Below are 26595 nucleotides of genomic sequence, written 5' to 3' on the forward strand. Positions count from 1 at the left end.
CGCGCGCTCTGAAATTCAATCTCTGCGCGCCAGCCACTCCCAGATCCGGGATCTGAAGGAGGAGCTCTCTCCTGGGCGGACTGGTGCTAGGGGCCCGCCCCAGTCGCCGGAGGAGGACCGCCAGGGGGTGTGGCACCAACCGAAAATGAAGAAAGGTTCCCAGGCTCCTGGGGATCCTGCTTCTGGCTTCGGTCTCTGCCTCCCCCCACCCCCTCCCTTACTTCGGCTCCGCTCTCTTGGGTGGGGGGTCCAAGGGTGCATGCCGTTGAAGTCAGGTCTTGACAGAACGAGAGGATTTGCGGGAGGCGGGGGAAGAAAGGAGAACCGTGATCACGACGCTGGCACGCGCGCCTAGTTAGTGGTTTCACTCCCAGGCAGAAGCAGCCGCGGTAACACTCGAAGTGAAAGCGAAAGAGGAGGAGGCCAAGGGCTGGAGAGAAAGCTACAGGCCAGAAAGGGTGGTTCGGAGAGCCCCTCTTCTCCAGCCGGGACGCGCCCGCCGGAGCAGTGGGGAAGGGCGGCGGGGCGGGGCGGGAGGGGTGGCAGCGCAGCCCCCATGGGCGCGGGGCAGGGCTGGTGCCTGCTGCTCTGCCTGGCCCTGTCCCGCGTGGCGGCAGACCCAGGTGAGCGGGGAGCGCCGGCCGGAGTGGGGGGAGGGGGAGGGAAGAGGAGGGTGGGGGTGTTGGGCCCAGGGCGCACCAGGGACCCACCCACCCCGAGATTCCAGAAGGGGAAGGGGGTGGGGAGAGGGGGCCGACTTCCAGCAGCCTCCTAAGCCCAACAGGAGAAAGGCTGGCAAAATAAGGAACCAATGGTGTTGGGGAGGAGGCCGCAGCCTGTGGGAAAGGGCAAAGGAAGAGAGGCCTCCTGGGGGATGCGGTGGGGGGCCTAGTGGAGAGGGCACTGCCCGGGAGCAGACACCTTCCCAAGCGGAAAGCTGGGAAATCCCCGGGAGGTGTGCCCTGGAGGTGGGGGAGGGGAAGGCCACCTGTAACCGCAGAAAGCTGAGTAGACCCAGTGGGCTGGCTGGGAAATTGTGCCAACTCCCCTCGCCACACGGGCGGCCTGTCTCCTCTCCCAGTGGCAATTTTGCTCATTTATGTGCTTTTGCCGAGAATTCCTTTGACTGAAGAGAGAGTTTTTTGGCTGGCAGTTGTAATGAGAATAAAAACATAAACTCTCCTGACCAATGTAAATCAGGACTTTAATTCATACCAGGTATGTGCCTGGACTAGCAGGTGCTTCCCAGAAAGCTGGTTTGGGGGTGACGAGAGGGACACAGAGACAGCTAGGACCCTGGATGACAACTTCTACACCTTCCTTGATGACTCCACAGTTGGGGTGCGAGGCGAGTACAGAAGCAACTCTCTGGGCAAGAGGGTGCTCACTCCTGTCTTTAACCTGCAGAAGAAAGGCAGTGGCGGAAGGTGGATGTGGTCCTAGACTGCTTCCTGGTGGAGGAAGACAGGCACCCTGGAAGTCTTGCCGGCAGTAGGACCACGGTGGAGGCCTTGCTCGTGCTGAGGCAAGTACCAGTGCTGGATGACGGCTCCCTGGAAGCCTTCACTGATTTCCAAGGGGGCACACTGGCCAAAGACAACCCACCTGTTACCTTCGAGGCCTCAGGTAAGAGCCCTCCACCCTATGTCTCAATCTTTCTGGGCTCCCTCCGCTGGGACGGCTCAGTTCCTGAGGACACCCACCGCACCTGTTTCCCATGGACCCAGGTGTCCTCAATCCAACTAGACCTCTGTGCTGCCCTTCTCCCCCAGTGAACTTGGTACAGATTCCTCAAGCCGAGGCCTTACTCCATGCTGACTGCAACGGGAAGGAGGTGTCCTGTGAGATCTCCCACTATTTCCTCCAGGCCACTAAGAAAGCTTCGTTCATCGCCAACGTGCAGGTACCCGGAGGGGGACCTAGTGTCTCCATGGTGATGAAGGTTCTCAGGGATGCTGAGAATGGGGCTGTCTTGCACCCCACACTGAAGCTGCCCCTGAGCCCCCAGGGGATGGTGCAGACTGCAGGTGAGAAAATTAAAAGTAGCAGAAATAAAGTTGTGGGTTTTTTCAAGTGGGCAGCTCATGGGGGACTAGAAGAAGGAAGGGAATAAGTACACTTCCATCCACATCAGTCATCTCAGGGTGTCCCCTAGCCTCAGTCCTTTCTCCTAAAGACCCAAAGGATTGGATTGGGATCATTTTCACCTCCCTTGTGTGAGGAAATGACATGCGAGGCTCTGTTCACGTACGCTGTCCATAGCAGTCTTATTAAACCAAGCACCAGTTGTATCGCGGTGAAAGCCAGCCTGTTCTGGTGCTTCAAGATGATTAGAGTGATGCACATGCAGGATTTGTTCATTAACTCTTATTAGCAAAACCTGGTTCTTGCCCTTTCCAACCTGGTACATCCCAGAGGACACAGGAAATTGAGAACATGATGATAGGCTTCTCCAGAGTTCCTCAAATCCAGTATTTTGCCTCCAAAAAGAGGACAACCAGGTGCAGAGATTAGGGGGCTAGCCTCTTATCCTTAGAAAGCCCCAGAAGACTCAACCTAACTTTACCCTGCCACAGCAGAAAAGAGGGGTTCTCATGTCTGTCCAGTGTCAGCCATAGTCCTAGCATAGCTTAGGTATTCCCCCTTTGGGGGAGGTAATCCCCCCCTGTCTTTCTACCTTTTGTAGGGATATTTCAAACCTACAAAAAGGTAAAAGAATAATGTAATGAGCACCTGTATACCATTCACCCAATTATTTTTTAATGTTTATTTATTTTTGAAGGAAAGAGAGAGCACGAGCAGGGGAGGGGCAGACAGAGAGGGAGACACAGAATCCGAAGCAGGCTCCAGGCTCCGAGCTGTCAGCACAGAGCCTGACACAGGGCTCGAACTCACCTGCCATGAGATCATGACCTGAGCCGAAGTTGGTAGCTTAACCTACTGAGCCACCCAGATGCCCCTGTATCAACCAATTATTAATGTCTTGCCGCATTCTCTCTCTTGATATAAAGGATAGGTATCCCTCCCTGAACTGAAAGTAAATTGCAGACACTCCAAAACTTCACCCCAAATGTTTCCATGTATGTCATGTATTGGCTCATAACACAAAGTTTATAACCAAAAACAAGGATATTCTCTTTCATAATCACAAAACCATCACCTTGGCAGCAAATCAAGGTGGGGAGCAGTCTAGGGTGGTGCAGGCAATAAGGGAGTACAGTGTGTAAAGACTTTAAGAACATATTCTCACCATTACATCACCACCATATTGACAATCTTGAACACTATCACTGATAAAACACTCCTCCCTGCCAAGGCAGTCCATTCCTACCATTACTTGGTACACCACTGAGCATTAGACTTAAGAAATGTTCTTTAACGTTCATTTATTTTGAGAGAGAGGGAGAATGGGCGTATGTGCGCACATACAAGTGGGAAGGGGCAGAGAGAGAATCCCAAGCAGGCTCCATACCGTCAGTGCACAGTTGGACGTGGCGCTTGAACTCATGAACCGTGAGATCATGACCTGAGCCGAAGTCAAGACGCTTAACCGACTGAGACACCCAGGTGCCGCCAGACTTAAGAAATTTTTAAATTGATGCAATAGTACTGTCAATATAGAGTCCAAGTTCAAATTTCTCCAGTGGTCCCACTAACGTTCTAGTTTGTTTTTGTTTTAAGTCCAGGATTCAAACAAGGGTCATGCATTCAGTTGTCCTGTGCCTTTAGCCTCCTTTACTGCAGAACAGTCTTTTCCTAGCATTGACATTTTGAAGAGTCCAGGCCTGCTGTCTTGTAGAGTATCCCACCATTTGGATGTGTCTGATTGTTTTCGTCATTGGATTCAGCTTCAGCATGTTTGGCACAAATACTACCACTGGGTGCTTTTAAAATCTCTTATTCCTATTTAGTCTTCGCAGCAGCTTCGCCTTAAGCAGATGACCTTGGCAACCCTTACTGCCTTGCCCAAGGTCACAGAGCTAGTAAGTGGAAGAAGCAGGGTTCCAAAGCTTTTGCTGCTATTCCAGTGGTCTTACCTGAGGGTCAATGGTAACACATAATTTTGCATGTGTAATTTTCTGGTGAGACGTCCATAGCTTTCGTCAGATTATCCAGGGGTAAGTGACTCCAAAATAGTTAGGATTACCATGTGTGCCATGCTGCTTTTCCACAGCACCATTTCTTTGTGGTTCCATCTTTTTTTTTTTTTTTTAATTTATTTATTTTGAGAGAGAGAGAGAGAGAGCGCGCACAAGCAGGGGAGGGGCAGAGAGAAGGACAGACAGAATCCCGAGCAGGCTCCACACCATCAGTGCAGAACCCAACGTGGGGCTTGAACTCATGAACTGTGAGATCATGACCTGAGCCATGATCCAGGGTCAGATGCCTAACTGTGCCACCCACGCGCCCCATTTTGTGGTTGCACCTGATGGGAAATGTCCAGGAAGGAGGCAGGGGCAGGCATACGCCCACAACATGCCCACAGCTTAGCGATCAGGTGGACTCGAGGAGGAAGTAGCCCACAGTCACCCTTCTTTTTCTCACTATAGTGGAGCTCCAAGTGACAACACAGACCCCATTGCTGAATTTCCTGCTGGGGTCCTCAGCCTCCCTGCACTGTGGCTTCTCCGTGGCCCCGGGCTTAGACCTGACTGGCGTGGAGTGGCGGCTGCAACATAAGGGCCACGGCCAGCTGGTGTACAGCTGGACCACGGGGCAGCGGCAGGCCAAGCGGGAGGGTGCCTCCCTGGAGTCAGAGCAGCTACTCCTGGCCGGGGATGCCTCCCTCACCCTGCCTAGCCTCACCCTGAAGGACGAGGGGACCTACATTTGCCAGATCACCACCTCTCTGTACCAAGCCCAACAGATCGTCCAGCTCCACGTCCAAGGTGAGGTCATTTTCGGTTCCCCAAGGAGAGGGGAAGGGATATGCCTATGGAGGTGTTTTCCAGGACAGAATCCAACACAAGGGCAATTTTCTGAGAAGCAGGCTGAATGGCCACAACCTAACTGCCATCTCCATCCTAGAAGTGCAGACTGTTCTCTGTCAGACTCCAGGGTAATTCCAGTACGCAATTTCCCAGCCCAGGAGCCTGCTGCCCTGCCCTGGCTGGCTGTCTCCAAGTACCTCCGTCCTCTGGAGCACATCCTAAGAAGGAGCAGCGGCAAACCATGGAGGGGCTGTCTGACTGGCAGGAGTATTTCATCACTGACGTCCTTTAAAATCGCCAGCTTATAGTGATGATAAGAAGCCAACCTTTCGTTGGTTTTCCTATTGCTTTTCAATTACCTGTGGAAGGCGCACCCCTCCTGGCCCGCATCTAGAGTGGACCCATTACAGCCCCCTTGGCACTCCACTGAGCTCCCACAACCCGCTCTCACTCCCAGCAGGAAGAGAATGCTTTGGGCAACTCTGCTGTCCGGCTGGATCCCTCTAGAATCTGATTCCTCGTTCTTTCTTCCAGCTTCCCCCAAAGTACAACTAAGCTTAACAAACAAAGCGCTGCCACCCACCCTCATCTGCAACATCGCTGGCTATTATCCTCTGGACGTGACTGTGACGTGGATCCGAGAAGAGCCAGGTGGAGCCCCAGTCCCCGTCTCTGGGGCCTCCTTCTCCAGCCTCCGACAAAGCACAGCAGGAACCTACAGCGTCTCCTCCTTCTTGAAGGCAGAACCTGGCCCTGAAGGCACCACTTACACCTGCCAGGTCACCCACATCTCCCTGGAGGAGCCCCTTAGGTCCACCGCCTGGGTTGCCCCACCAGGTACTAGGAGTGCCCTCTTTTCCCCACCTCCATACTTGGGCTCATGACTCGCCTGCCCCCAGCTCATCTTTGGCCTTGTTCTGCTTCCCTCAGCACTTTGTTCAGCCTTGGCTCCTTTCCCAAGGTGGCAGCCTCCATAGCTGCCACCACATGCCGAGATGCATCATTACACCCCAGGTTCCAGGGTACCAGGCGATGTACTGACAGCGGGAGATCAAGGGTGAATTGTTCCTGCCCTCAAGGCACTTAGTCAGGTTGGAGGGACTGACTAGGCAGTCACAGAGGACAGCCTGGAGGAGACATTCAAGCCAAGCTAGCTAGCTCAGGAAGGGAGCAGCTAAGATGGGAAAAAGGGCGCATCTGACGGCCAAATTATAAGTCTAAGGAAAATGTGGGAACTGCACAGCTAGAGCCAAGGGTGTGTGGGAAAAGAGAGAAGTGGCTCTAAAGCTTGAAAGTAACTACATTTATTGAGCATTTACATGAATCAAGCACTCAGCTGTACGATCACATGTATTATCACAACTCCCATTTTACTGTTGAGCAAACTGGCACTTACAGATGTTAAGAAATTTGCCCAAAGTCACCTACCTCATAAATGGTAAAAAAGAAAATATGAAAAATGGGCTCCCCTACAGCCTTCAACCCTCTCTGGCTATTAGTGGGTAGATCACAATGGGCCTTAGAGCTGGAATTTCATGCTGAAGTCACAGAATGTCATTGAAAGGTTTTTGACAAGAGATTCAAACATCCAGGAACACTGGGCATCATTTGGTGGCTCGCCAGACTGCCAAGTTTCCCAAAAACTGGGAGTTTTGCCTCAGCTTACACCATTCCCCAGCTAGTTGCAAAATTCCAGTTTACCCGTCAACAATTAATCTAATCTAAATCGCTCTCGTGAAACAATTAAAAATGTCCCAGGGTGGAAGAGGTAGGAAATCCCGTGTGGAGGAACACACGGACACCCAACAATCTTGAACAAGTATGAATACTACAGTGTGCCCAGTTTCTGGGCAAAAGCAGAACACTTGCTATGAGCTCCTTCACCAGTGATAGGGTGTCTGTCTGTCTCTTCCTCTCCTTCCCTCCCTCCCTCCCTCCTTTGTTCCTCTTGCTGGGGATCTGGCTTGGGCTCAGAAAGGATTCCTGCCTACTAATTCCTGCCTATGCTGCTTTCAACCTACAGAGCAGAAAACGGCCTTTGGAGTCCTCTTGGCCAGCAGCCTCTTCCTTCTTACACTGTTGTTCCTGGGGCTCCAGAGATGGCCAGGTAAGCTCCTGCTGGTCCTTAGCCCTGCCCCAGCCCCTCTTCACCTGAAGATTAGCCAGCTGTAGCCCGCTCCCCACCCAGACCAAGGATGAAACCCAAGTGTCCCGAGTCCCAGCCCATCCCCCCACCATTTATGGGGTTACCCCAACTGAAACCAACCTCCTACCCCCTTGTTTTCCCCTAGCTCCCTCACCGAGGTCTGCCAAGACGCTGAGGCCCTCTCGGTAACCACTCTCCTGCCTCAGTAAGAAGAAAGAGTAGTCACATTCTCCCAGAAGGACCCTAGCCAAGTGTCAGAAATCAAAAAGGCCTGAAGAAAAGCATGAGGAAGGCACAGGTCACAGGGGCTCGGGCTCTGGCTCTGTGCACGTCTCTGCCTTCCTTCATTGTGTCCCTGGGCTGAACACCAAGGGAGAAAACGTGAAGAGGTGAGAGGGTGGTAGGAAGGCAGAATGTCTGTGTGGAGGTTAAAAAATAAGCCTGTGGTAGGAAAAGAAAATGGAAAGACATTAAGAAAGGAGCAAGTGAGGGGCCGGGGGGCAAAAGGGTGGGGGTTGGGCCATCACATGCAAACATTTGAACTCTGTCCAAATAAAAGCCCCTTGTGTCCTCAGAAACAAAGCTTTGCCACGTTGCCATCTTTCCCCACACTGGACCCAAATGAGCCCTGTCCCCAAGCCTAGCCATGCCGCCGACTCACAGAGTGTTCAAGGTGTCAAACGAAGGCCCTCAGAGGCAGCCCTGGGGTGCCACGCCAGTTGCTCTGTGTACCCTTGAGCTGCAATTAAGGTTGTGCCCCTTTAGACAGCTACCCGGCATTTCAGGATACCTACAAACTCCTCAGTCCCTCAACTGCAGGGGGAAGATGTCTCTTTTCATCCATTTCTAAATTGTGTCTGGTCAGCACAGTGGAACTCGGCGTAAGGAAACTGTACGTGAGGCTGCTGGGGAACGGGCCTGTTTGCTGAGGCCTCATCTCGGCACGCCCCCGGGACAGGCCGCGCAGCCTGGGGACCTAGGAAGGAGGTGGACAGGAGGTGTCTGAGAAAACCTGCAGTTGTTTGTGAGGTGATGTTCGAGATGCCCACTCAGCTTCCTGCCATCACTTCCTCTCGCTAGCACCTGGAAGAGTTGGGCTGCTCCAGGTACGAACAAGAGCAGAGACCACTTCCTCTGCCAACACACACATCTTTCATCTCGAGAAGACCACACGGCACACGTAAGCCAGCCTTCCGGCCTCACACAACATCAGACTAGAGAAGGAAAACAACCCCCCACCCTGGCCCCTCCTCAGTGACTCCAACCCAAACAACAACCAAGTCAGCATAGTGGTAGGAATTTATATTTTTTGCCTTTGTTCAGAATACATGAGATTGGTAAATATGCCACATGCCTTGGGTGGAAGTACAACTGTTATTATTCTATACAAGTGTGGGGTTGGGGGTAGGAAAAAAGACAGAGGTGATGACAGACAAACAGTGGAAACCCCACATCGCCTCATGGCAAACCAAAGAAGAAGGGGATGTGGGAAGCTTGGCTTCATTTGACTGCAAGGTCCCAGGGTTTGGTTGCATATTTGCTCATGCACATGGGTGGTTGGGGGGCAGGGGGGGAACAGCAAAGACACAGAAGAGGGTACAGGGTGGGGTGAGAAAGAAAGTAGAAGGGCAAACATCCCCAAAAGAACAAAGCCAACTACATCTGGTGAGCCTCAGAGGGACAGAAACCCAGGAAAGAATTCCTGTGACAGGGCTAGGTGGGCCAAGAGGGCGAATTGGCTCCAGGCTCGGGACACATCGAGGACACTGGTGGTTCTTCTCCAGCGGTGACCCCCTGCATTAGGCAAGGAGGAGCCCAGAGGAGAGTGGAGACCTTCGAGGGGGGCCGTTGGGAGGGTACACTGACTGCTTTCTTCCAGCTCTTCAGTCCTGCCCTGGGGCAGGACGAAGGGAATGTGGGGAAAGGGGGCAAAGGGAAAGGAAGGATGGTTTTGCGCAATGAAATGCTGCTGCGTGGAAAATGGCATCCAGACCCAGCCCAGCCTGGCCTCAGCCTCTTCCTGCACATGGGCCAGATGATGGGAAGAATAAAGGGTCATGGGTGCTCCCCCTCCTGTTCCCAGCCTGCCCTCCTCCCCTCACACCTGGGTCTGTTCCACTCAACACCCTATCCTGAAGTCCACCAGTGGCCGCCTCAGCTTCCACTGTCTGTCCCCACAAACCACGCAGAGGAAAGGAAAGGAGGCAAAGTGGCATTCAGATGGGTACAGGTGGTTTAGAAGGGGAATACAGTGCAGGAAGAACAGACAGGTGGCTCTCGATGAGAGGGCCCCATGACAGCACAGCAGTCCACAAGCACACTTGTCTACAGACCGTCCCGCCTCCCACCTGAGACTAGGCTGGCAAGTATATTGGACTTCTCTGAACACTCAGAATCGGCTACCCTCAGGAAGGACCTCCTGCCTCGTCCTTGCCTTTGGCAAGTAGCTGGGAATAGTGTAGAGAAAAGGAGCCCCTGAGAGTCCAAGGACCCTCATTCCTAACACTTCACACTTTATCAATGGGAAGGGAGGAACAGGACCCTCCTCAAAAAGCAGGCAAGAGGTAGCTTCTTCCGATCTTGTTATTTTCAGATTGGGTCCTTGACTCATTGTCTCTTTGGAATTAACACATACTCTCTCTTTATCTATGCCAACAATTAAAATGGAGAGTCCCAAGCTTTGGCTCTATATTTGGTATTCTCAGGAACAACACAGAATGCTGCAGAAAATGTGGATGAGAGACAGCCCCTTGTAGTCATGAGCTTATGGGGCTGCATCTAGGATAGGAATGAAGCTGGTACTTTAGCAATTAACGTGTGTGCTCTAGGTCTCCAGAAAACAAAGCAAAAGGTTGTAATATCCCTGACAACATAGAAAATCTTGGACTAACAGATTAGAAATTACTGCAAAAATAAGCTTGACTTTCTAAAAGGGTATCGCACCAGAACCAAGTTGGTCTCTGGGCCCACCCCAGGATCCTCTGCAGGCCTGGCCTAGGAGAAGAGCCCCATGTGACCAGGGCAGTCTTGAGTGAGCTGCCATTCTTCTAGCTGTTCACAGCCTCCTCCTGCCAGTGGCCTGGCCTTTCCTGGTGGCACCACGGGCACCAGATACCCTTCTCCTCCCCCTGGTCTTGGCACCTTCTTGGGCATATCACCCCAGCTACACCTCTTCCTCTTCTCTTGGCCTCCCACTCTTTTTGGCTTTGGGGGAACTTGAGTGGGTACATAAGAAGGGGGTAGGGGGAAGGTGCCAGCTGTTGCTCTTCAGGTGGTTACTTCAGGACAGTGCCACGAGCAGCATTTCTAGTGTTGAGGGACACAGTGCAAATGAAAGCAACAGAAAAGAAGGAGTGGGCGACGGAGAAGCCTGGACGGGGTGGAGGGAGGTAGATGGGGACGTTTGTTGAGAGAGTAAACAGAGGGAAGGGGACATGAGTTGGATGGCAATGGAGAACAGGGAAGGGGTGGCACATTCTCAAGTAAAAAAGTAGACTGGACACAGGAATCAGGAAGTCCCAGATGGAAAAGAAAAAGAGACAGGAGAAAACAAGAGGGCAAATTACATCAAGTTACTAGACAGTCGGGGCTTACAGTTGCAGGTGTCCCATCCCCATGGTCTCCCCTAAGCCCAGCCAGTGACAAACAGCATAGCCCCAATTCCTCAGAATAGGAGGGACCATCTTCCCACAATATCTTGCAGAGGGAAGGCTTGCCCACCTAGGAAGTCCTTCGTCCTTGACCTTCCTCCCTCCCAAACCGGGTGATGACCCCACAGCAGCGATCTCCATACCTCAGTCAGAGCAGCCCCACTCCCCAGGCAGGCAGGCAGGCAGGCAGGGCTGGGAGAAGACTCCAGGACCTTCCCACCTCTTCACCCCACCAGCAACCTCAGCGATACTTACTTACAATAACTACCACGATGATGGCACAGATAGCTCCCAGCATGATCATCATCTGAGGAAACATTGACCAAAAATGGGCCCTTGGATTTAGGGAAGGAGGAAAGACCTATAACCGTAACCGTAACCCTAACCCTAACCCTAACCCTGCACCACATCTGAAGCTTCCCAGAAACATTATAGCATCTGCAGCCTGCTCTGTTTCGCTTAGCGCCTGTTGCCCGAAGGCCTTGAAAGGAACTCGAGTGGAGGTGTAGACTTGGGATCTTTAGCCAGCTAGTTCATTTTTCATCATGAAGTGTTCAGCTCATTCCTAAAAGCTGCAGGTATTTAAATATATATCTAGCCTAGCCATCATGCTGAGGTTAGTTGTGTGTGGGGAATGTCCAGGGGAAATTTTTCCAGGGATCTTTTGGGGAAAAGCAGCTTGACTGACCATTTCCAAACTCCTCAGGGTATCACTGTCCCCCAGTTAGTGGTTCTGAATACTCTAGCCTACCCTGGTGGCCAATTCAGGGTAATGCATCTCAAGGAGGCTTTCAGGTTTTCTCCCGAGTTCTGCAGGGCAGAGATCCTGTGCCACTAGAGGTAAGGAAGGTATGCGCCCAAAGGTTTTCTTCCCTTCTAAGAGTTGAGGTCCAGGAAGTAAAGGCAGAGAGAAAAAGAAAACTCACCTTGCAGTTTTTCCACCAATACTTCCTCTTTAGCTTGGCAGCACTGCTCTCAAATTGTGATGCTCCCACCTGCAAGGCGTCAGCTCGGTCATCCAGCTGTGACAGTATCTCATCCCTCTTCAGGACCTTGTCCACATTCACACGCATGATGTCCACCACCTGAGGGAGGTTGCAGAAACAAAGCCAGTAAGCTTCCTTGCTAGAGACAGAGGTAAGAACAATAAGGGAATCACAAGTCTGGCCCCATGTAACTCAAGAATGCCTTGCCCTTCTATTAAAAAAAAAAAAAAAAAAAAAAAAAAAAGAAGTTTCTAAACTTCTAGCAGCTGGAAACTCTCAGAGACAAAGCTCTCCACTTACTTCCTCCACTTGTGCCTGGGTTTGCTGTAGTCGTCTGTTACTGGTCGTATTAGGAGGAGGGCCAGGGGGGCCCCCACCTGGGGCAGCCCCTTCTGCCCCTTCAGTGGGCGGCTGAGCCGGAGCAGACCTGTGGAGAGAAGTGGGCCAAGTACACAACGTAACCGAGACAGAAAGGAATCCCATGTATTCTCACCCCCATCACCAACGCCAAGGTGATTAGGTTATATGCAACTAGAAGGGATTCTAACTTCTTGACAACACCAAGTAAGAAGATGCAGCATACAGGAAGAACCAAAAGACGAAAAATCCTGTAACAACACTTAGATGGGGCTCAGGGACATCCAGGATGGCATCAAGAGATCCTGCCTGGGGCTATCCTTTGACCCAAACTCAAATATCCTCTGGCACAATGGCTACGGGGACAAATGTGCCAGTCTTAGACTAGATGGTACTTTCCTGTCAGAAGCCTTTCACATGAAGTCAAACTGGAAAATTCCTATCCAGGTTAGGAGAAATTCACACAAAAGACTAAACCCTCAGGACAAGCTTGTGGACTGAGCAGCTCTTTTACACAAAGCCTGAAGAAAGGGCAAGCCGACAGACCCTGCTTAAGAGGATCTAGTTAACAGTTGTTTCACACAATCATTAGTATGTTGGGACTGCCACAAGGACAACTTGGGAAAATCACCAAAGGCAAGGCTTCTGTAGGTAGAGTTGAGTCAGGACTGTTAGCTTGCTTTGTTTGGGGCAGAGAAGATGGGGGTTTTACTTAGGTAGAACTGGGGCCCAAAGCAATTGTGCTAGTTCTGAAACTGTTCCAAGAACATAGACAGGAAGCAAAAATATGGGTAATGGTCCCCAATGTACATGCATCACAAACATCATGTCCCTTCCTTTTCTAGATTTGGCATCAAGTCTCAGGAGGCTCCCCTAGTTCTTTATGTCCCAAAGAGAAATCCTGGTTTATACTACTATACACAGAGATTGTTCTTACTTTCCCTTAGCCTTAGAAAGGGTCTTCAACATAAGCTCCTTCCCATGTCCCAACAATGGAGGCTAAATTCATCTCCTAAAGAATTTGTAGAAGTCTAACCTAGGGCATGAGATTTTTCTCTCCCAAGGAAGACTCCACTGGCAGAGGGAGATTCTCAAACTTGATGGAGAATAGATGTTATAGTAAGAACTCCTCAAACAGAAGCAGAATCTCAAAAACATACCTCCCAGGCCCAGTCCAAGAGCAAAAGCATTAGGAATTAAACCATCACAAGTCACCAAAAGGAAATGCCTTGACTACTCACAATAGAATACCCAGAAGTTCTTCCTCCCTAAGTGAATTTCTTTTGGTCTTAAAAAAATAGAGAATAACTTCAGAAAGGCTTTACCAGCTGATTATACCCGACTCATCCCCATTCAAGAAATCACTTTCTCATTTCCCTCTAAAGCACAAAAGAAGCAAAGAAAAGAAATACACAAAGCCATGGAAGCCAAAAGACTCTTGTGTTACTACTGAGCTACGCAATCTAGTTCTCTGAAGGTGGAAAATTCAGTACGTAGCAGCCAGTATTTGATCTTGGAAGCAGTCCAGTATGGTGGCACCAATGACAAGATTAAGGTCAGAGATCTCGTGATGCCCTGCTAGTCACCATGCTCTCTCCATCTCCTTCAGTTCATCCCACATGCCTGCTACTGGGAACCAGTCCACTGAGAAGGATCCCCCCTCCTCCCCAAAGCAGGAGGAAAAAAAAAAAATGGAATCTTAGGGCTTTGCCAAAATGCATAGAATATCACATACATTTAAAACTGTAGAAATCAAATAAAGAAAAATGAAATGGTTACAAAGCATCTGAAGGGACCATTTCACCTACTATTTGTTGGAAGTTGGGAACACTCAGCAATAAAATATCCAGGGGTAGTCATAACCCATATGAAACCTTAATGAAATCTTTTCCCTTTTTTGTCACTAGGAGAAGCAACACAAATATATCTAGGACCAAGCCAGGACTCCAGACAGTAATAAGAAAGAAAAATCTTTTTTTAATTCATTGTGGTCCTGACAGGGAAATACTTGATTCGTCTAGCCACAGTTCTCCCCCAGGATCTTGGGAACGGGGCTGATGTTGAAGACGGTCAGAGACTAAATTGATTTGTTGGGGGAAGGCAGGGATCCTTGGTTCTATTTCTCTTCCAAATACTTGGCTGAGAGTCAACGACAGGAAAACACCTCCTATACAGGTGGCCTTGAGATGAATGGCTGCTTGGAATCACATGCCACTGCCCCTTGAGTCTTTCTGAGCTGCTCGCCTGGCGCCAAAGAACTGTCAGATAAGTTTCGGGACCTTTGCGTACTGCCAAGAGGGGCGTGGGAGAGGTGGGTAACGCGTCACAGTTGGGATGAGGGGCATACATAAATCCAGACATTGCAGGGCAACCCAAGTTACTAACTGGCAGGTGCACTACTCATTACTGTTTCCAGAGGCCGCAAGTACAATTAGACAACAAGAAAGGGTCTTGAACCCCCTCCCCAGTGTCTCCATGCTCCACCTTCGCCCGGTCCCGGGCTTCACTATTACAGAGACCTGAATGAGGCGCCCCGCAGGCGAGAGAAGACAGTGCAATGAAGGTGGGACCCCCGCGCCCCTACCCCGCCCGTGGGGTGCTGGCTGTGGCTGCTGCAGGAATGGGGTACTGCCTTCTCTCCCCAGGGGTGGCCAGGTCTGGGGGCGGCGCGCGGTGGTGCTTCCCCGTGTCGCTGCAGCTGCTGCAATGCGCCATTTTCCGTCCCGCAGAGTCTGGCGCTGAGGGTGGAAGTTGGCGAGGAAGTGTGGAGCCCCCCACACCAGAGTCAACTCACATTTCTGTGGCGGCGGAGGGCTCCGTCTTTTCTCCCGTGGCTGCGGCGAGACTACAGACCGGGGGACCGCTGCGGGTGAAGTCGACGGAAGTGCCGCGCTTCGCCTCCACCTGACCACCCGGGGCTCTAGCTGCGGTGGAACATACCGCAGCTGCCGCGCGGGCCTCACTCTTTACTAGTGTCGGCCACGCCTCCCAGTAACGTAGACAATCCCGCAGCCCAATCCGAGCCCAGGACAGGCGCCAGTCCAGAAGCCAAGCCCGAATAAAGCCAAGCCCGCCCTGTCCCTACAAATTGGCCAATCCCAGCTCTCCCCTCTCATTCCCGACTCCGGAAAAGAGCCGTTGCTTAGGGGATCGGTTCTCTGACCACTTCAACTGTCGTTTGCTTACCAGTCTAACTAAGAGACGGGACTAGATGGAAAAACGCGCCAGCTCTCTGGAAGGGAGGCGCCAACAGTTTGATTTAGGCCTTTTGGGTACCTAGCAGCCAATCGCTGAGCAGTTCCTGCAGTCCGGGCCCGCCCACGACCCCAGGCGCTCGCAGCACCAGCCAATCACAGCCGCGGGCGGTCCCAGCTCGCAGGGACCTAGACACCAGCGTGCTTTGTGTAGAGGCAGTTCCGCTCACAGAGGTTCAGCTCACAGGCGAGCAGACCTGGTCGGCGCTCCGCCTTACCTACCCCACCTCTCACAAACAACTCTGATGTACAGAATCCATAAAGGCTGAGCCCCAAGTCCTCAAGACCCAGTACCAGACGCGGGGTTCTGTCCCTCCAGAGCAATTAGGAAGGCTTTATTCATCCTTTTCCTTCAACATAGCCAGCAAGCTCCTCATGCAATGAATTATCCTAAATCGAACTCCCCCTGTAATCCCTCCCAGGTAGGCTACCACACTGACTCAGTTGCCCAAACCAGAAACCTAGAAACCACCCTAGATTTCCTTCCCCGTTCATCTGTACCCCTCCTCTGATAATTCACCAAGCTGAGTGGATCTTTCCTTCTTAGTTTTTCAAGGATTCGTTTCCCTCGTATCACTGTCCTACTCTCACTTTAGACTATTATCCCTTGCCTGGACACTATCCGTTGTAAAACTTACCATTATTTTAGCTTCCGCTAAGAAAAAAAGAAAACTGACACAATGCTTTCTTATCACTTAGAATTTTTATTTTATATTTATTGAAAGTGTAGATTTATATAGATACAGATTTTTATAATAGTTCACTCTTGTGCATACATAAAAAGGAAATTTTAAAAGAGCAACATGGTAACAGTATTCCCAAAACTTCACATTCAGAGCCTGACTCTTATGATTATTATTTTTTTTTTTTTACTTACTCTTAGATGTCCATGATTTTTCACACAGTGTAGTCCTCTGTGCATGCCATCAAGGGCTTCGGTGATGCGGCATTTCTTAAAGTAGAGTGTTTCTCTTCTGTCTCCAGAATTTTCTTCCAAGCCTTAGACACCCATTTGGCAAGTTTTGATTCTTCTGAGTAGGTATGACAAACACAGTATGACTACCATCTGGCTAATAGTTACAGTGAAACATCCCAATTTAGATATTTTTTACCATCTTTTTTTTTTTTTTTTAAGTTTATTTCTTTTTGAGAGGCGGGGAGGGGCAGAGAGAGGGAGACACAGAATCCCAACCAAGCAAGCTCCAGGCTCTGAGCTGTCAGCACAGAGCCGGAGGCAGGATTCAAACTCACCAACTAGGAGATCATGACCTGAGCTGAAGTTGGATGCTCAACCAACTGAGCCACCCAGGCACCCCCCAATTTAGATGTTAAAATGAAAAGAAAAAATGCCTCCTAGAATCAGTGAACTATATCTTTCTGCTTCTAGTCTTGCCCTCCCTCATATCCATCCTCTAAGAAACTACCAGGATGATCTATCCAAATGTTACAATCCTGCTTAAACCCTCAAAACCCCACCAAATCTCCCCTGGGAAAAAAACCTTAAAATCACCGAGTTTTTAAAAAATTAAGATCACTGGGAAAAAAACTTAAAAGCACTGAATTTTTTTAAATTAATATGTTTTGGGGTGCCTGGGTGGCTCAGTCAGTTGAGTGTCCAACTTTGGCTCAGGTCATGATCTCGCGGTTCATGGGTTTGAGCCCCAGTCAGGCTCTGAGCTGTCAGAGCCTGCTTGGGATTCTGTGTCTCCCTCTCTCTCTGCTCCTCCCCACTCATGCTCTGCCTCTCTTTCTCTCTCTCTGTCTCTGTCTCTCTCTCTCTCTCAAAAATAAACATTAAAGGGCACCTGGGTGACTCAGTCAGTTAAGCGGCCCATTTCGGCTCAGGTCATGATCTCGTGGTCCATGAGTTCGAGCCCCGCGTCGGGCTCTGTGCTGACAGCTCAGAGCCTGGAGCCTGTTTCAGATTCTGTGTCTCCCTCTCTCTGACCCTCCCCCGTTTGTGCTCCGTCTCTCCCTGTCTCAAAAATAAATAAACTTTAAAAAAAATTAAAAAATAAAAAATAAACATTAAAAATAAATTTAAAAAATAACAATTACTATGTTTTTAAACTTGCTAAAAAAATAATTATAGATTCACATGAGGTGGCCCTCAAAAAAGTACGGATAGGTTCCCCATCTCCCTTCACTTAGCTCCCCCAGTGATAGCAGTACCCTATTAAAACCAGGATATTGACATTGGTACAATCCATGGAGTTTATTCATATTTCATCAGTTTTACATGCATTCACATGTGCATGTAGCTTTAAATGTAGATTCCTGTAACCACCACCACACTCATGATACAGAACTGTTACATTACTACAAGACTCCCCTGTACAATCTTTTCATAGCCACACCTACCAATCCTTGTCAGACACTAATTTGTTCTCCATCTCTATAATTTTATTTCAAGAATATTACAGAAATGGGATCATACAAATGAAACCTTTTAAGATTGGCTTTTTTTTTCCCCATTTTTGCCTATGGATGTCCCATTGCTCAAGGACCATTTGCTGAAAAAGCAGTCCTTCCTCCATGATATCCTTGAGATCCATCCAATTTGTGTGTATCAATAATTTTCATTGTTGAGTAGTATTCTGTGGAATGGATATGTCATAATTTGTTTAACCATCTACCTGATAAAAAGACATTTGGGATGATTTCAGTTTGAGATTACAAATAAGACTGCTATGAACAGCCATGTACAGTTTTGCATGAACATAATTTTCTCTGGGACAAGAGAGCAATTACTGGGTTGGAAGGTAATTGCATGTTTAGTTTCAGAAAAAACTGCCAAACTGGTTTCCGGAATTGCTTTACCATTTAAATTACCACAAGCAGTGTAAGTGGGATCCAGTTTCTCCACATCTTCACCACTACTTGGTGTTGTCACTGTTTCTTTTTTATTCTAGCCATTCCAATAGGTATGTAGTCATATATCATTGTAGTTTCTTTTTTTTTTTTTTTAAGTAGTCTCCATGCTTAGTATGAAGTCAAATGCCAGGCTTGAACTCATGACCCTGAGTTCAAGACCTGAGCTGAGATCAAGAGTCAGACGCCAACCCACTGAGTCACCCAGGCACCCGGGATCATTGTAGTTTTAACTCTCATTTCTGTGATGGCTGATTATGTTGAACATGTTTTAATGTGATTTTTGCCTCCTATATATATATCCTCTTTGATGAAAGGTCTGCTCATATCTTTTGCCCATTTTCTTTTTTTTTTAATTTTTAAAAAATGTTTGTTGATATTGAGAGAGAGAGAAAGAGAGAGAGTGCACGTGAGCAAGGGAGGGGCAGAGAGAGAGAGAGAGAAGAAGAGAGAGAATCCCAAGCAGGCTCCGTGCTGTCAGCACAGAGCCCAACATGGGGCTTGATCTCACAAATCTTGACATCATGACCTGAGCCGAGATCAAGAGTCGAATGGTTCACCGACTGAGCCACCCAGGTGCCCTGACCATTTTCTAATTGGGTTGTTCATTTTTTTACTATTGAGTTTTGGGAATTCTTTAAATATTCCAGATAAAGTACTTTGTCTGATGGGTGCTTTCTCCTGGTCTGTCATTTGCCTTTTCATCCTCTCAAAGGGATCTCACACAGAGCGAAGGTTTTCAATTCTGTTTAGATCCAATTTATCAACTTGTCCTCCTATGGATTATACTTTTGGTGTGAAGTCTAAGAAGCTTTGCCTAGCCCTACATCCTGATGATTATTTTCTTATTTTATTTTCTAAAAGTTGTACATTTTTGTGTTTCACATATAAGTCTGTGATCCATTTTGAGTTCATTGTCGTATAAGGTGTAAAGTTTAGATCAGAGTTCATTTTATTGTTTATGGATGTCCATTGCTCCAGACCATTTGTTGAAAAAAGCAAACCTTCCTCTGTTGAATTGCTTTTGCACCTTTGTCAAAAATCAGTTTGGGGGCGCCTGGGTGGCGCAGTCGGTTGGGCGTCCGACTTCAGCCAGGTCACGATCTTGCGGTCCGTGAGTTCGAGCCCCGCGTCGGGCTCTGGGCTGATGGCTCAGAGCCTGGAGCCTGTTTCCGATTCTGTGTCTCCCTCTCTCTCTGCCCCTCCCCCGTTCATGCTCTGTCTCTCTCTGTCCCAAAAATAAATAAACGTTGAAAAAAAAATTAAAAAAAAAAAATCAGTTTGGCATATTTGGGCAGATCTATTTCTGGGTTCTCTTCAGTTCCACTGATCTATGTGTCTTTCCTTCTGCCAATAACACACTGTCTTAATTACTGTAGCTATAAATAGTAAGTCTTAACATCAGGTAGAACTATTTCTCCCACTTTATTATTGTTGTTGTTTTCTTTTCTTTTTTTTTTTTTTTAATTTTTTTTTCAACGTTTATTTATTTTTGGGACAGAGAGAGACAGAGCATGAACGGGGGAGGGGCAGAGAGAGAAGGAGACACAGAATCGGAAACAGGCTCCAGGCTCTGAGCCATCAGCCCAGAGCCCGACGCGGGGCTCGAACTCACAGACCGCGAGATCGTGACCTGGCTGAAGTCGGACGCCCAACCGACTGCGCCACCCAGGCGCCCCAATTGTTGTTGTTTTCAAAATTGTTTTAGCTATTCTAGATTCTTTGCCTCAAAGGTTATCTTTAAAATGAATTTACAGGGCACCTGGGTGGCTCAGTTGGTTCGGCAGCTGACTTCGGCTCAGGTCGTGATCTCAGGGCTCGTGAGCACACACACACACCCCACCCCACCCCCGCCCCTCCAGTCAGTCTCTGTGCTGACAGCTCAGAACCTGGAGCCTGCTTCAGATTCTGTGTCTCCCTCGCTCTCTACCCCTCCCCCACTCACACTCTGTCTCTGTCTGTCTCAAAGGTAAATAAACATTAAAAAAAAATTTTTAATGCATTTATGAGCTGATAAGAAAATAGACTGTAGACCAAAATAAAGACTATAGACCAAAAACTAAGTCAAAGTCAAAGCTGCTACCCAGAGAGGTAAGCTGAGCACTGAAGTCTGTTTTGCCTTGCGGCATTTGCTAAAAAGTTGAATTTAGGCATGGTGATGGACTCACCAGGTGCCACTGTGTCATGGGAGACAGAGCTCAGGGCTTTTCTGGGGTTGGAAATCTAACAGAAGATCCCCACCATTAAGTCAGAACCTCTATGTCCTCGTTTAAGAGTGGATTCAAAATATTCTAACACCCATGCTGTCCCTAGGGGACTTCATAGGAAACTGCTTGTCTGGAACCTAGGTGCCTAGTGGAGAACTTTTTTATTTTATTTTTTCTTGTAAACACTAGTAAAGAATTTATGACCACAAGCTGTGGCTTTACTGTCTGAATTTTTTGTTGATCCTAAGAACAAAATGGCAAGAATTTAAAGTGATTCTAGGTTGACAGTCCCACCAAGCACCTGGCAAAAGTGATGCAATTCTCTCTGGATGAGCTCATCTTTGATCTAGGCCCTGGGGAATTTCCACAGATACAGTTCCAAAAAATATAAATTGTGGTCAAAAATTGCAAACAAATAAGGAGCAAGAGCAAGAGCCAACAGAGGTAGGGATAGGAAGTAAGAAAGAAAGTTAGAAAATCAAGCCAAATAGTCCAATATCTGACTAACAGGAATTCTAAAAGAGAAAACAGGATATAAGACAGAGATTTAAAAGAAATAAAAGAAAATTTTCCTGAATTGAACAAGTCTCTCTGGATTAAACAGTGTGCTATGTGCCCAACACAACGAAAGAAAAAAGAAGCATATCAAGACACATTTTTATAAAATTGGAATATTTTGGAAAAAAGAGAAGAAGCTAAAAAAATTCAAAAAGAGGGGGGAAAAGAACAGGAATCAGAATAGCATCTCAATACAGTATTAGAAGATAGAAGACAATGTGGCAGTGTCTTTAAAATTCTGAAGAAATATCATTAACCTAGAATTTCATACCAATCTAACTACCAATATAAGATCAATTTTTTTAAAAGATCAATGTATATCAAAAGAAGAATATAGACTCCTTTCATTATCAAAATTCTTACCTCTCTATTTAAGTAGGCTACCACAAGATGCACTCTGGCAAACAGGAAAGAGAAAGGCAATAGATATAAGGAATGGAATGCTGGATCCACACACAAAACTGCTTAAAGAAAATCCTGGGTATGGAAGCTGTGCCATGTGTCCTGACTGAAGCAAGAGGATGGAAAAAAACTGCAGGAAAGTCTCCAGAGAAAAAAACTGATAAAGTATCTGCCATGTTTAAATATTTGAAAAGTAAGGGGTGCCTGGGTAGCTCAGTAGGTTAAGCATCTGACTCTTGATCTCGGCTTTCATGGGATCCAGCCCTGGTCAAGTTCTGTGCTTACAGCACGAAGCCTTTTTGGGATTCTCTCTCTCCCTCTCCCTCCGCCCTTCCGCAACTCATGCACACGTGCATAAACACTCTCTTTCTCTCAAAATAAATAAATAAAAACTTTAAAAATAAATAAATAAGGGGCACCTGAGTGGCTCAGTCAGTTAAGCGTTGGACTCATGATTTCAGCCCAGGTCATGGTTTCACAGTTCGTGGGTTCGAGCCCTGAGTCAGGCTCTGAACTGGCAGTGTGGAGCCTGCTTGGGATTCTCTCTCCCTCTCTCTGCCTCTCCCCGCTCAAGCTGTCTCTCTCTCTCTCTCTCTCAAAATAAATAAATAAATAATAAAACTTAAAAAAATTATAAACATAAATAAATACATAATAAATAATTGAAAAATAATATGAACAAGTATTTAACAGTTCCAATGGGATATATGGAAAAAAATTAGAGCTAGATACATAGAAAATTATACAAAAGAAAAAGAGGCAATTAACTTGAGAAAAAAAAGTTAAATAAGAAATAGAAGTTACTTTACATTTATGTCAATTGATTTTCAACAAGGGTGCCAAGACCATTTAATGGGGGAAAGAATAGTCTCTTCAACAAATGCTGCTGGACAACTGGATGTGAACATGCAAAAGAATGAATTTGGATGGCTACCTCCCACCATACACAAACATTAAATCAAAATGTATCAAAAAATTAAATGTAAGAGCTGAAACTATAAAAGTCTTAAAAGAAAACATAGCTATATGTCTTCATGACCTTGGATTAAGCAATGATTTCCTAGATATGATAACAAAAGCACAAACCGCAAAAGGAAAAATAAACAGGGCATCAGCAAATTATGAAACTTTTGTGCTTCAAAGAACGTGATCAAGACAATGAAAAGAATTCACAGAATCAAAGAAAATATTTGCAAATCAGATATCTGATATGGTAATTGTATCTAGGATATATAAAGGACTCTTCCAACTCAATTATAATTTTAAAAATTTGAAAATGGACAGAGGATCTAAATAAACATTTCTCAAAAAGAAGATAAGCAAATGGCCAATAAAGCACAAGAAAAATGCTCTATATCATTAGCCATCAGGAAAATACAGATCAAAGCCACAGTGAGACACTACTTTATGCCTACTAGGATGGCTATAATGAAAAACAAACAAAGAATACCAAATGGTGACAAGCCTGTGGAGAAATTAAACCTTCATACACCACAGGTAGAGATACAAAATAATGCAGCCAATTTGGAAAAGAGTTGGCAGTTCCTCAAATAGTTAAACATAGAGTTACCATAGAGTGACCCAGCAACTCCACTCCTTGGTTTATACCCAAGAGAAATGAAAATGTCTACACAAAACCTTGTTACACAAATGTCCATGGCAGCATTTTTCAGAGTAACCACAGGGCACCTGGATGGCTCAGTTGGTTAAGCATCTGGCTCTTGACTTCGGCTCAGGTCATGATCTCATAGTTCATGAGTTCAAGCCCCACATCAGGATCCACACTGACAGTGTGGAGCCCGCTTGGGACTCTCTCCCTCTCTCTCTTCCCCTCCCTATTTGTGCTCTCTTTCTCTCGCAAAATAAACTTTTAAAAAAACAAAAAAAAAAAGAATAACCAAAAAGTAAAAACAACCTAGATGTCCACCCACTGATGAATGGATAAATATGAGGTGGTATATCCATACAGTGGAATATTATTCAGTAATAAAAAGGAATGAAGTACTAATATATGTTACAACATGGATGAACCTTGAAAGCACTATGCTAAATTTAAAAAGCCAGTCACAAAGGATGAAATCTGGTATGATTCCATTTAAGATGAAACATCCAGAATAGGCAAGAATGTATAGGGGCAGAAAGTGGGTTTGTGGTTGTCTAGAACCGGGAGGGAGGGGGAATTGAGGGTGACAGTTAAGGGGCATAGGAATTCGTTTTGGAGTAGTGATGAAAATGTTCCAAAATGATGATGGATGTACAACTCTGTGAATATACTAAAATCCATTGGATTGGTTGAATTGTATCTCGATAAAGATATAGAGGTTTTATTGTTTAAATGTTTTTCTTTTTTTAAATGATTATTTATTTTTGAATGAGAAATTGGGGGAGGGACAGAGAGAGAGGGAAACGGAGGATCTGAAGTGGGCTCTGAAGTGCTCACAGCAGAGAGCCCCATGTGGGGCTCAAACTCATGAACCACGAGATCATGACCTGAGCCACTCAGATACCTAAACGATGGAGCCACCCAAGCGCCCCAAGATACAGAATTTTTAAATAAGAAACACTAGTTATCCCCCAGTACACCAAGTAGTAAACAATATTTACATAGTCCTAATAATGTAAATACTGTCTACTGATTTAAGCCAAAATGCTGATAAAACTATGATGAAGAGGAATGGGGAAAGGGCTACAAGAAAGGAGAGGATTGCAGAGTGTAAATCCAGTTTCCTGACAAGATAACTAATAGAGGCCACTGGCTTCCTCTTCCAAAATCAAACCTGGAGAATCTATAGAAGCTATAAGGAATCATGAATTTCAAGAACTAACAACAGAAGCACAAGAATGTCTTGGGGACACCAAAGACTATTGTTATGGGTTGAATTGTGTTCTTCAAAAATTTTTATATTGAAGTCCCAAGGCACCTGGCTGACTTGGTTTGTAGAGCATGTGAATCTTGATCTCAGGGTTATGAGTTCAAGCCCACACTGAGTAGAGATTATTTAAAAATAAAATGTTTAGGGGAGCCTGGGTGGCTCGGTCAGTTAAGCACCCAACTTCAACTCACGTCATGATCTCACACTCCGTGAGTTCAAGCTCTACATTGGGCTCTGTACTGACACTGTGGAGCCTGCTTAGGATTCTCTCTCTCTTCTTCTCTCTCTGCCCCTCCCCTGCTCACACTCTCTCTCCCTCAAAATACATAAATCAACATTAAATATGTTTTTAAAAGATTCCTGTTTTAGACAATGAAAATCATATAATTTGTAAATGATCACAATTTGATAAATATTAAAAAAATGATCATAATTTGATCTCTATTCTTTCAACCCTCATATCCACTCTTTTTTTCTTTCTTTCCCTTTCTTTCTTCCTTTCTTTCTTGACATTCACTAGGACTTTCAATACTAAGTTAAAGTGCAACAGGAATGGTACGCATCCTTGTCTTATTACTAATCTTTTTTTTCTTTTTAAAAAATTTATTTATTTAAATTCAACTTTGTTAACATACAGTATAGTATTTGTTTCAGGAGTAGAACCCAGTAATTCATCACTTACATATAACACCCAGTGCTCATCCCAACAAGTGCCCTCCTTAATGCCCATTACACATTTAGCCCATCCTCCCACCTGTCTCCCCTTCAGCAATCCTCAGTTTGTTCTCTGTATTTAACAGTCTCTTATGTTTTGCCTCCCTCTCTGTTTTTACCTTATTTTTCCTTCCCTGTCCCTATGTTCATCTGTTGTTTCTTAAATTCCACATACAAATTAAATCATATATTTGTAAAAAAAAATCATATATTTGTCTTTTTCTGACTTATTTAGCTTATTATGTCTTATTACAGATCTTAAAGGGAATGCATGTCTATTAAATATTTGTGGTTGATCTCTAGTATGTAATCTTTACCAAGTTAAAGAAATTTCCTCCTGTTCCTAGCTTAACAGGTTTTTTATTTTAAATCATTGGGCTAAATCTTCATCTTTCATAACAGGAAGCTAATAAAGTCTAAAGCTGATAAATCATAAAGAGCAGTGGGGCATATTGTTTCAAATTATGATAATAAATACCAAAATATTTCAAAGAAGTGAGAGTCTTTCATTCTAGGAAGCTAGTTTGGAGGGTAGACAGGTGAAGCAGGGGACTTTTTGTCACACGACTTTCCCTTCTTTTTAATTAACTATATGCATGCATTACTTTGATTTTCTAAAAATAAAGCTTAATTTAGAAATAAATCAAGTCTCCTACACCATTTTAAAAATTGAGATATAATTCATATACCATATGATTATATAGTATACAATTGTTTTTTAGTGTATTCACAAGGTCGTGCAACCATCACTGCTAATTCCAGAACATTTTTACCACCCCTAAAAGAGCCTTGTATCTGTTAGCAGTCATCTCTCATTCCCTATCCCTTATCCCATTCCCTGGCAATAACTAATCTACTTTCTGTCTCTGTAGGTTTGCCTATTCTGGACATTTCATATGAATACAATACAAGCCTTTTATGACTGCCTTCTTTGGTTTATTAAAGTGTTTTCACGGTTCATTCATGTTGTTAGATGTATCAGTACCTCATTCTTTTTTATGGCTGAATAATATTCCATTGCATGAATATACCACATTTTCTGTATCAGTTGATAGACATTTGCTTTGTTTCTTCTTTTTTGCTATTATGAATAACAATGCTATGAACATTTATGTACCACTTTTTGTATGAACATGTTTTCATTTCTGGTGGGTATATACTTAGGAGTGGATTTGCTGGGTCATATGCACCACTGATCACTCTTCTCTTCCCCACTTGAAATGTTCTACCACTTATTTCTTTGCTGAAATCCAGCCTCTTCTAGGAAGCCTCTCCTGATTAGACCAAATACAATCTCTTATTTAGATCATTTATCACCAGTGGTTTCTAAACATGGTTAATGAAAATCACCTGAGGGATTTTACAATCAGAATTATCTAAAATTAGGAGTCATGCTTTGAAAAAGTAAAAGGCTGGAAACAATCTAAATATCTATCAAAATGGAACTAGTTAAATCATTATGGTATAGAATGTGAGGATATAAAACAATCCAGGTTGTATTAAGTGAATAAGCAAGGTATAGAACGGTATATATAGAATCCTCTTTTCATTAAAAATAAAAACTAAAAGTAAATAGAATCCTCTTTTCAAAAGGAGATATACAGTTAATACATGATTATACATGTACAGTTTCTGTCCAAAGGACT

General features: G+C 46.0%; 2 protein-coding genes across 5 annotated transcripts; one reads left to right on the forward strand and one right to left on the reverse strand.

The window, feature by feature from the left end:
- The first annotated feature begins 42 nt into the window (after positions 1–42).
- On the forward strand, positions 43–7655 carry TAPBPL (TAP binding protein like). Of its 2 annotated transcripts, none has more exons than XM_030321530.1 (7): positions 43–191; positions 1408–1626; positions 1773–2027; positions 4551–4889; positions 5466–5768; positions 6955–7038; positions 7223–7655. In XM_030321530.1, exons 1-7 carry the CDS (start codon positions 146–148, stop codon positions 7264–7266), a joined length of 1290 nt encoding a protein of 429 aa, XP_030177390.1. In that variant the 5' UTR covers positions 43–145; the 3' UTR covers positions 7267–7655. The 2 variants fall into 2 exon arrangements, with proteins under 2 accessions (XP_030177390.1, XP_030177391.1); XM_030321531.1 differs by lacking the exon at positions 43–191 and adding an exon at positions 356–623.
- VAMP1 (vesicle associated membrane protein 1) lies at positions 1191–15151 on the reverse strand. Of its 3 annotated transcripts, none has more exons than XM_030321538.1 (5): positions 14865–15020; positions 12014–12140; positions 11654–11812; positions 10983–11034; positions 1191–1401 (listed from the first exon to the last, which is right to left on the reverse strand). In XM_030321538.1, coding segments are annotated over exons 1-5 (345 nt in total). In that variant the 5' UTR covers positions 14867–15020; the 3' UTR covers positions 1191–1396. The 3 variants fall into 3 exon arrangements, with proteins under 3 accessions (XP_030177398.1, XP_030177399.1, XP_030177396.1); XM_030321539.1 differs by lacking the exon at positions 1191–1401 and adding an exon at positions 3526–4037 and having other exon boundaries at positions 14865–15151; XM_030321536.1 differs by lacking the exon at positions 1191–1401 and adding an exon at positions 8365–10572 and having other exon boundaries at positions 14865–15021.
- Between the last annotated feature and the right edge of the window lie 11444 nt (positions 15152–26595).

This window comes from Lynx canadensis, chromosome B4, assembly GCF_007474595.2.
Source record: "Lynx canadensis isolate LIC74 chromosome B4, mLynCan4.pri.v2, whole genome shotgun sequence".
Taxonomy (NCBI): Eukaryota; Metazoa; Chordata; class Mammalia; order Carnivora; family Felidae; genus Lynx; species Lynx canadensis.